Here is a 9,783-nt window from a genome sequence, read left to right as displayed (position 1 = left end):
GTAGAAAATAAAAGATATATATTCAACTAGATATTTTCCCTAAAGAGTTTAGTTTTATTGAAAAGTTACAAAATGTCAATATATGTCACTTAATAATTCTACCTTGAATATTTTAAAATTCTATTGTATCTTTTTTTATGCCTTATTTTTCTTTCCAGACTGCAATCTTCCTTAAAGCTGGGAATCTTGTCTTGTGCTTCATTATATATTTTTTTTCATTCTTTCCAGCCTCCAACAGAGTGAGTTCTTAATAAAATGGAATTGGATTTCTCTTAACTCTTTTTAGCTATGATATCTTTTTTTCTTCCATAGTCTGACCCTAGCAGAGAAACCAGATCTTAAAGAATTAACTTTTTGAGTAAAAAAAAAAAAAATCCCATTACTGATCTTCAAGACTAGATACTATAGTTCTCATTTTACCTTAGTTTTACAATTTGTTGCTGTTTTACTCCAATGTACTCTCCCCATCCTCTTTCTCTCTCCAAACTTCTCTGACTTTCTATATGTGTCTCTCTTTATCTCTTTTTGACCCTCTCTCTTTATCCTTTATGTATAAGTAATTATGTAACATATATGTATTTTATGCATATAACATATATTAGATATATTTGTACAAATATATGTATTATATATAAACAGATATATAAAATACACAACTATATGTGTATAAATTCTCATTCTCCCTTGAATCAAACCATGGAAGCAAATCTTAAAGTACAAAAGCTTTCTTTAGCATACCACATCACCTCAATACCCACATGAACTGAAGGAGGTAAGCTTTCTGGAAAACTTTCGCTTGGCATGCTTGAACTGGACTAAAAGTTCAAGTTGAAAGAGACAGGATTCCTTCTGTATTTTCACATCATAAATAGGGATATGATGAAGAGTAATAAGAAGTTTAAACTGTGAAATGCTTTGTGGATCTACTTATCAAGTTAAAGGGAAGGAAGAAGGTGAATTTTAACACAGCTGAAAGGACCTTGGATTATCTAAGTCCTTCAACTGGAAGTCCTATGAGGAATATCAGAAAATGTCAACAATTAGTGGCTATGCCTTCTTTATGTCATTTTAAAAATAGGTTCATAACTGATACAAAAGTGAGTGGTCTCTAGTATTAATCTTAGGAGGAAACTCCTGTCTAAGGAAATAATTTAGGCCATAAGTCAAAATGTTAGCAAAGAGGCATATGGAAAAAAATTAAATTCTTGTCTGAATTACAGAAGCCATATTACATATTCCAGTGTTTGATAAATGGTGTGATTTTTTTTTCCTTTTCCTTATTAGCACATGCCATCTTTGTATACCCATTCATTCAACTTTCTAGAATTAAGTTAATTTATGTCTAATTAAACAAAAGTGAGATGGGGCAGAGAAATTCAAATTTATTGAGATAGACAGAAATGCAACTATTCAGGATTACAATTAAGCATTTACAATTAACCAAGGAGGTTAGCCAAGTGTTCACATTCTAGGTAAATCTGTATGGAAAAGCATCCAGAATTCGTTATGCTACTTTACTATGGTCATCTATAGTGCAATAGGAACAGCCAACTGACACACTCAGTATTTGGGTGACATTCTTCTTTTAACAATACACATTTAACAGGAATAAATGTCAACAGCATTGAGAAAAAAAAGTATAAAAAAGACCAAAACCACCCACCGTAGAAAGAAAGGTCTCTTAGATGTTATTGTACAGTGCAGTTGATGCATTAAACAAACATGGATGATATATGGAAAAGACTTAATTAATGGTAATGGACAAATTTGGTGGCTGTGGTGAGAGATGGCTGTCAATTTCATATTGTCACAGAGAGGAGGAATGGGGAGACAAAGTATGTTAGGAGCAGAAAAGAGGACTTGTTATAAAACTCCAAAAACAATATTAAAACATTTCCAAGTCAGAAACTTATTCTGAAATTGAAACCAGTTTTAGAGAGACAAGAGATATACCTACTATTTTCCCCAAATGGAAATTTTAAGTGAAAAAAAAATTAAATATTTAAGACCTCCTCACAGCTCACAAGGACTTTTTAATAGCCACATTTAGAATGCAACTTGGACACTGGTTCTTGTAGGAAAATGAAAATATGGATCATAAAGATGATCACTGGAATTTTTCAAATGAATCTAATCATGGTGATATAACTCTAAAAGTATTGATGACAGAAGGCAAAGCTCAACTTTTACCTTAGATAATGATAGACACTTATTCTTCAAATCTCAGAGGCTTATAAAAATTAAAATTTTCAAGGAAAGTGATTAATTTTTTTCAGAAACCTGACATTGCACTGGCAAAGCTGAAGAAGAGAAGAATAGTGTTACTGAGCTTTCCTGTAACCACAGGAATTGTTTTGCATTATAGATTCGAATGAGTCAAAATATCTTCTTAGCACATCTCTAAAAATTGAGCATCATTACCTTTCTACAAATTTTCTACAGAGCTCTTTTATCCATCATTAAGTTCATGGTAAGGAGCTCTGATTGTTATCTTAATTTGATACTTGTCATAAGATAATTAGATAAATTAAAATCAGTAGTTCACTATGCTCCTAAAAGTTTCTCTAAGCAAATCAATGTGCCAATCCTAAGGAGTTCTCTGGTGCATTTTCAGAGATAGTTGGAGTTCTTAACAATGATTTTCTCTTATAGCCTACTTGGAAGTTTTTTCATGCATTTTTAATTTTTATGGGATACATTTTCATTAAATTAACAGTTTCAGTTTCAGTAAAGTAATTGCAATTATGCAGTTGTTTCCAAACTCATAGTTCAAAAACTTGGTCAAATAAAATCCACTTGAAACAGAAATAATGCATGTTAGAAGACTGCTTGGTCTAACTTCGTTTTTTGTTTTTTGTTCTTACAATTTGTGACACACATAACAACATTCATCCTATCTAAAAGAGAAGATGTATGTCCTCTTTATTCTTGGTTTTCACATAATCAGTAGCTGAATCAATTATGTTAACAATCAGTAAGAGATAATGTTTGATGTTGTGGTGTCAGTCCAGCCAGTAGGCATGGGCAAAGGAAACAACCAGTTTCAGGTTGTATTTATGTGGAGCCAAAATGGTCTTTTTAATTAAAAACTCATTCAAGTCAGTGGGGAAAAGAGGTAGCCAATTGTATCATAGTGACCAGTAAATTAGGGGGTTGACTGAATTTTTGACCAAGTTGATTGTATGCAATAGTGTAGCTTAAACCATAAATGAAGAGGTAGACAAACCACCAAAAAGTGTACTGACTTCATTTGCCAATTAGTTTTTCCATAAAGAAAGGAGTTGAACTGATGAAAATATAGTAAGCACTTTCAGTTTAAGAAGAGGATGGCCATGAAATTGGCCAAGGTTGTATTGAAAGAAAGTCTTCGTTGGGGGAGAGAAAACATTATTAAAAAGGTTTTCAAATCTATTTGACCAGTTCTCTTGCAAGAGGGAGGGAGAGAACAATTCTAAGAACTGAGTGAATTGAGGATATGCAGGATTTGCAATAAGCATGTGATACTTCTGCCCACTTGGGGAGGTTTAAAAATGTCATTAAAATTCTTGGAATGGAGAAAGTAATATAGTAGAAATTTCTAGTTATTTGTCCCTAAAAAAAAAGGATTAAAATTCAATTCTTCAAATCAATCTTTCTACTCCTTAATTAAAACCCCAGTTTTATGAAGATGTCATGAAGATTTCCTTGTGATTCACCATTCTTTGATTTTTTTTTTTTTTTGACAAAACATGAAATCTATTATCAGTCCTATGGAGAGCAGATCCCTCTGAATATAAACAAACAAAAATAAATCGCATTACTGGAGGCAGGAAGCAAAAATTGAGACACTGAGAAAAGTATATTTTCTTCACATTTTTTTTAACATCAGTGTGGCAAGAAACTGCCTGGAAAATCCTTTTGTGGGCAGTATATTTATAATATAGAAGCCAGAATATCATTTAGAGCTTTCTGCTCCTAAGAATTTTACTTCCTCATCAAATGCACTAAGGGCAAAAATATTCAGCATCAGCTTAGGACTAGTGGGCTCCCATATCAATTGTCAAGTTAGATGGCAAGTTTATGCAGAAATATGTATGGGTAATAGATGGCTCAAAATGGGTAGAATTCCTCTCTTTTTCAAACCTTGAAACTCTGGTTTCTTTCCCACAGGGTCTGGAGACCAGCTACTGGCAGATTTTCAGTGCATATCAGACCTCACTGTATTCTATGTGAAGCTGTACCATTCATGGCTCTTATATATAAAAAAAGTTGGAACCACTCTAGAGGAATGCTGAGTGTGATAACTTCGGCCCTATTTTGGGTCCAATTAGAGCAAAAGTCCTTAGAAGACTTAGAAGAACTTAGCTATATCTTTGGTTCATAAGTGTTCACTGGTAAAGTATGTGAAGCTGTTTGTAGAACTTGTTCTGGCTTTTATTGGAGGAACAAGTCAAATGCAAAACTAACCTCAAAATTTTCAATCCCCTTCTCTTAATGAAATCTTATGATACTGTATCTTTTTGAAAGAGAGCATTAGAAACACCTTAGGAAAGCCCTGAAGGAGAAATTTTAAAAAGAGAGAGGCAGTAAACAAGACAGTTGCCTAAGGAAGTCTGTGATATGATATGAAAGTGACAGCTTTAGGACACGGAGTAGAGTGAGAATTCCATGGCTTCTGCAGAAGTTGTTTAGGCAGTCTGGGCTTATCAAAATCAAAGAGATTTTCAACAGTCCTACTGGTGCCTTAGAGAAGAAACTGCTTCAGCCTGCAGGTTACAAGTGCAAACTATTAATGCAAAAACAGTTTCTACACAGGTTTCAGATTTTTTTCCTTCTGGAAATAGCAATTGTCTGGACAGACTTCATCTTAATTACTTCTCAAGGGTGTTTTGCAATGACTATAAACAACTACCTCTTCCTATATTGGGATGTGTGTGTGTGTGTGTGTGTGTGTGTGTGTGTGTGTGTGCATAATCCTACCACACACACAAATATAGAGAGAGACAGGCATCTGGCAATCATTCTATAGCAAAAAGAATGGCTCCCCAAAGGGGCTCTTGGCAAAATTAAGGCCATTGTTTTTAGAAAGCCAGAAATAGCTATGCAAAATAGAATCAATTTGTAATGACAAATATCAAGGGTTTTTTTGTGAGGGGATTGGAAACAACAGGGGAGGTTTCAATGAGGCATTTCATTATTCCCCATATCATCTTTAGTACACAAGGTAAAACAGCCAGCATGGCAATCAAGTCTTTTTTAAAAAGTGGTATAATGAACTACTACTGCAAAACAAAGTGTCATTCTTCTACCCAGCAGCAAACCTGGCTTCCTCCCCAGTCAGAATTTCATGTAATTGTTGTTTCATATAATTTTCTCAACATAATCATTGAAAGAAATCCTCCTGAAGGGGATAAAGGAAGCCAGGAGCATGAGATTTTGTTTAAGAGAAGCCAGTTGGACCCTAGTCTAAAGAAAAAAAATCCATATCCCCAAAATAGCCATTCTCAAAATTGGAGCACTTGGAAAAGAAGAGAAGCCCTCTTCCAAATTATACAAAAAGTAGAGAACAGAATAGTGGAGAGGAGATATTTTGTGCCTAATGGTTTTAGATACAATTGTTGAGATGTGATGGACTTGTGTTATTGTGCAAAACACATGTCGTTTCCCCTGAAGGGACTACCATATATAGCCAGCCTCATCCTCCTTGACATCATCTTCATCTTCATCATCTTCATTCGTTGCCCTTACATGAATTTTCAGTTTCCCATCTTTGTCCTTTCGTGTCCCTCCATGTTCTTCTTCCAGATCATCCAACAAGACCACAGCATCCCCACTGCCAAAATCTCCTGAATTTTCTTGCTCTTCTTCTGAAATGTTTTTTTAAGTAAAGTAAACACAAACAAAAAGATTAGCGATGCCTCTTCTCTTATACCCTGTGCCATTGGTGAGCACTGCCTTAACCCTGCTTCCCTCTTGTCTGAAGGCTTAATATGTATCTCAAGATAGTAAATAATAGAAAAATATGAGCATCCCTTTTCCTCCTTAAATGATTAGCCTGAAGGATCATAGGAGCAAATATCAAAGGAGCAAAGAGATAGAAGAGACCTTACACCATCTCTAAGTTTCAGCTTAGGGACTAACTCCCTCCTTTCAAAGACGAGAAAACTGAAGCCTGAAAGTTAAATGGCCTGTCCAAGGTTACACAGTTAAATGGCAAAGCTAGATTTTGAATCTATGTCTTCTGACTCCAGATTCAGCATGCTTTCCATTAGACTATTCTACAAATTCTAAAGAAAGTATACAGTTGTTTCCCCCACCCCATCCATAGGGATATGAAACAAAATAATTAGAGGTTTGATCCTAGGTTTTAAGAATCAGCAGTCTAAAAACTCACTTAAAATCTGTTACATTGTTACATTTCCCCATCTGCATGGTAATATAGTATCCATTGTCATTAACTAGCTATTGCCAATTATTCTCTATTATTCTCTATTATGCCATTTACAATGGATGCTCCTTGAGCATCTACACACTTACTAAAAGTGTGCTTATTATTACACCTTTGCTAAATTCAAGAACATATCTTTTCTCCATTTGAACATTATCTATTTTCTAAATCCGCTAAATCTTCCCAATTATCTTTCCCCAAAATGTACAATGTAGCATTCTACAGCTATTAACTATTGACTGATTGACTGCAAGTAGTAGTGCGTCTGAATTATCCTCAAATTATAACTGGTTAATGTACAGGGAGTGGAGTGCAGGGTTTAATTCCTTTACTTACCACAGTTCACGGCTCCTTGCTTCCTAGAGCCAGCCAGCTCATTCCCATATTTATCCACACACCAACATTGTCCAGTGCTCTCATGACACTGGGTAGCTTTATAGTACCCTTCATAATTGCAGTGGGGAATGAATGTCCCTAGAGAAAACAAAATCCCAGTTTTATCAAAGAATTTTCACATCCCACACTGTAATTAAATCAAAAGAAACTATGCAATGATCCTCCAGTATTAAAAAAATGAGGTGTTTTATGAATCCAAGCCATTATTTGTAGATATGGAGGAAAATCATAGAATTTTTTATTTCATAAGATGTCAGAAGTGGAAAGAAGTATCACCTAAAAACTGAAACTCAGATGGCGATATAATTATATACTCAGATGTTATGTATGTGCATGTATATACACATATATGCATATGTGCATGGTCAATTAGTAAATTGATGGTAGAATAAGCATTAAGATTTAGGTCTCCTGATTCCTACTCCATATATTCCTGTGCCAGTTCTTCTGATAAGCTCATTTGTGCAGGCTCTCAGTGTGTGGAGCTGCCAATATCTACTCTTCATCCACAGAAGCTCTTGATGGTGTCAAGACCTGGCACACCTTTTTGAAAAAAAAAAAGGTGATTAGGTGATTTAGAATTATCTGAATGAAATTCTCATTCATTCACTCTCACTCACTAACTCTTTCATTTTATACATTAATTCATTCTTCATGTTAAAGGCAGAAGATACCTTGGGAATCTGAGACAGTCTAGGGAAAAATAAGACATGATCAAGTGGCATCAGTAACTACAGGAAAAACTTTAGCTCAAAAGAGATATTTATATGAAAATTCCCAAGCAGATATACAGGGGAGGACATGTGGTGAAATAGAAGGAAAACTGACCCCCCTGTCAAATCACCCCATGAAAAACTTGTGAATAGGCAGGGAAATATATATTTATCTTAATTCTTCAGGTTGGTAATAAGCCAGGTGCTGTGCAGAATCTACAGTACGATAAAATTAACACTTTTTTATAAGTGGGAAGAAATTATAACTGATTATAATTTGTTGTTGCTTGTTCCTGGGTTGCTCTGAATGCCCCCTGAATATATGGTTATTACAACAGGAGTTTTTCCCCTGGGAAAAATAATTTGTAAGCAAATAAATAGAATTCTTGTTTGCCAGCTGTAACATTTCAATGTGCTCTAGTTTTAAATGGGGAAAATGTTATAAGAACTTTCAAATCAGGTGGAGAGCATCCTTAAGAAAAGTCAGGAATATGATTCACTGGTTGGTGAATAATAATTATGTCATATCATCATCAAGAATTATACATCCAATAAGACAAGTGATAAATATTAATTGATGAAATAGAAATATGCTTCAGAAGTATTTAGATATAAGAAAATATTTTTCTATGAAAAATGTATATATATATGTATATATACATGTATGTATATACACATACACATATATATATATATATATATATATATTATGTATGTATGTGTTCTTTAGATGTACCTATTTATATGCTGTCCTAAACCTCATTGTAGAGCTTTAAGCTACTAAAAAACTGAAGTATCACTTTTGGGGCACATTTTGTTTATGTATCTATATTGACATATGCATATAAAGTGACTGCAGATAGCATCAGGAAGATTTGGGGTTGATTCTCATCTCAGATGCTTATTAGCTATCTGGCACTGGGCAAGTCAGTCTGCTTCTCATCTATAAAATGAGGGAATTGTATCTCTAAAAGCCCTTCTTACTCAAAATTGATGCTCCTATTATCTTTTATCTTCTCATTTTGATGCCTTCTCAGGAGTGCTCAGTGAGGTCATATTAATTAGAAAGGCTTTAAATATAGGTCCTTAATCAGCTTTCTGTTATGTGGCAGAGTAGAAAGAACACTGTCTTGCAGTCATGAAAATCTGGGTTCAAAATCTATACCTCATCAAATAGCTATGTGACTGGACATATTCAGTTAACCTCTTTAAGCCTCAGTTTACTAATTTGAAAAATGAAAATGGTGATACCTATAGAAACTACTTCATAGGATAATTGTAGTTTTTTTAAATATTTAAATATTAAATATTTTTATTTTCTCCAGATACATTTACATTTTTTAAAAAAACTTTGAGTTCCAGATTTTATTCCTTCCTTCCTACCCCCACTTAAGAAGACACATATGATATTGTACAGAGCATTTCTATAAAACTCATGTTGTGAATGAAAACAAATTCCTCCCCCATAGATTTTAAAAATATGCTTCAGTCTATATTCAAATACAATCAGTTCTTTCTCTGGTTATGGATAACATTTTTCATCATAAGTCCTTCAGAGTAATTGTGAAACTTTCTATTGCTAAGAATAGCAAAGTCATTCACAGATCATCATCCATCCTTGATAGTTGTAATTCTTTTTTTTTTATTTGTTTGGGTTTTTTAATAATTTTAATTCTTAAATGAAATAAAAATGCTTTGCAAATTGAAAAGATTTATATAAATGTTATTTATTTGTTGTCATCTGAGGACTAGTCTAGCTAAGTGCAGTATGATGAACTATTTGGTCATAGCATCTACTACATTACAGAAGAATTAAGATCTTTGTTACCAGAGGAAGTGCCCATACCACAACTTAGATCTCCTTGAAATATTGAAATGAATAAATCAATTATCTTTATTCTGCCATTACTTAGCTGCTTGTCCTTGGGCAAATTATTCCCCATTCTCTGAGAAAGATATCTTCCTATGTGTAAATGTATGAACAAATTAATTCATTTATTACAATAAGTTGCAAAGTACTTTCCCCATAATAATGCTAAAAAAAGGAAGTGGAAATAGTCTAATTGCTCTTTTATAGAAGGAGAGACAGCTTCAGAGAGGTCATACAACTGATAAATTTCATAGGGGAGTTGGATTGGATGATCTTGGAGATTTTTTCTAGCAGGATCCCTTTGAAACTTTTATTCAGATTTCAGACTTTCTTCTATATTTGAGGTCATATATTTCTATAAAATGGGGCTCTGTACC

The 9,783-nt window shown here is 33.8% G+C and overlaps 1 protein-coding gene across 1 annotated transcript in view; it reads right to left on the bottom strand.

Annotated features, from left to right (window-relative positions):
* Positions 1-1,362: 1,362 nt before the first annotated feature.
* SPOCK1 (SPARC (osteonectin), cwcv and kazal like domains proteoglycan 1) overlaps positions 1,363-9,783 on the bottom strand; it is an 809,688-nt gene continuing 801,267 nt past the window's right edge. Inside the window, exons 10-11 of the mRNA XM_074290862.1 lie at positions 6,764-6,901; positions 1,363-5,846 (exon numbers count right to left, since the gene is read on the bottom strand). Coding sequence (XP_074146963.1) covers positions 5,656-5,846; positions 6,764-6,901 — 329 coding nt within the window. The 3' untranslated portion in view covers positions 1,363-5,655. The remainder of the gene's footprint in view (positions 5,847-6,763; positions 6,902-9,783) is intronic.

The sequence above is a fragment of the Sminthopsis crassicaudata genome, chromosome 2 (assembly GCF_048593235.1).
Source record: "Sminthopsis crassicaudata isolate SCR6 chromosome 2, ASM4859323v1, whole genome shotgun sequence".
NCBI classification, from domain to species: Eukaryota; Metazoa; Chordata; class Mammalia; order Dasyuromorphia; family Dasyuridae; genus Sminthopsis; species Sminthopsis crassicaudata.
Note: the sequence above shows the minus strand (reverse complement) of the source record. Positions and strands in the feature narration are given on the sequence as shown.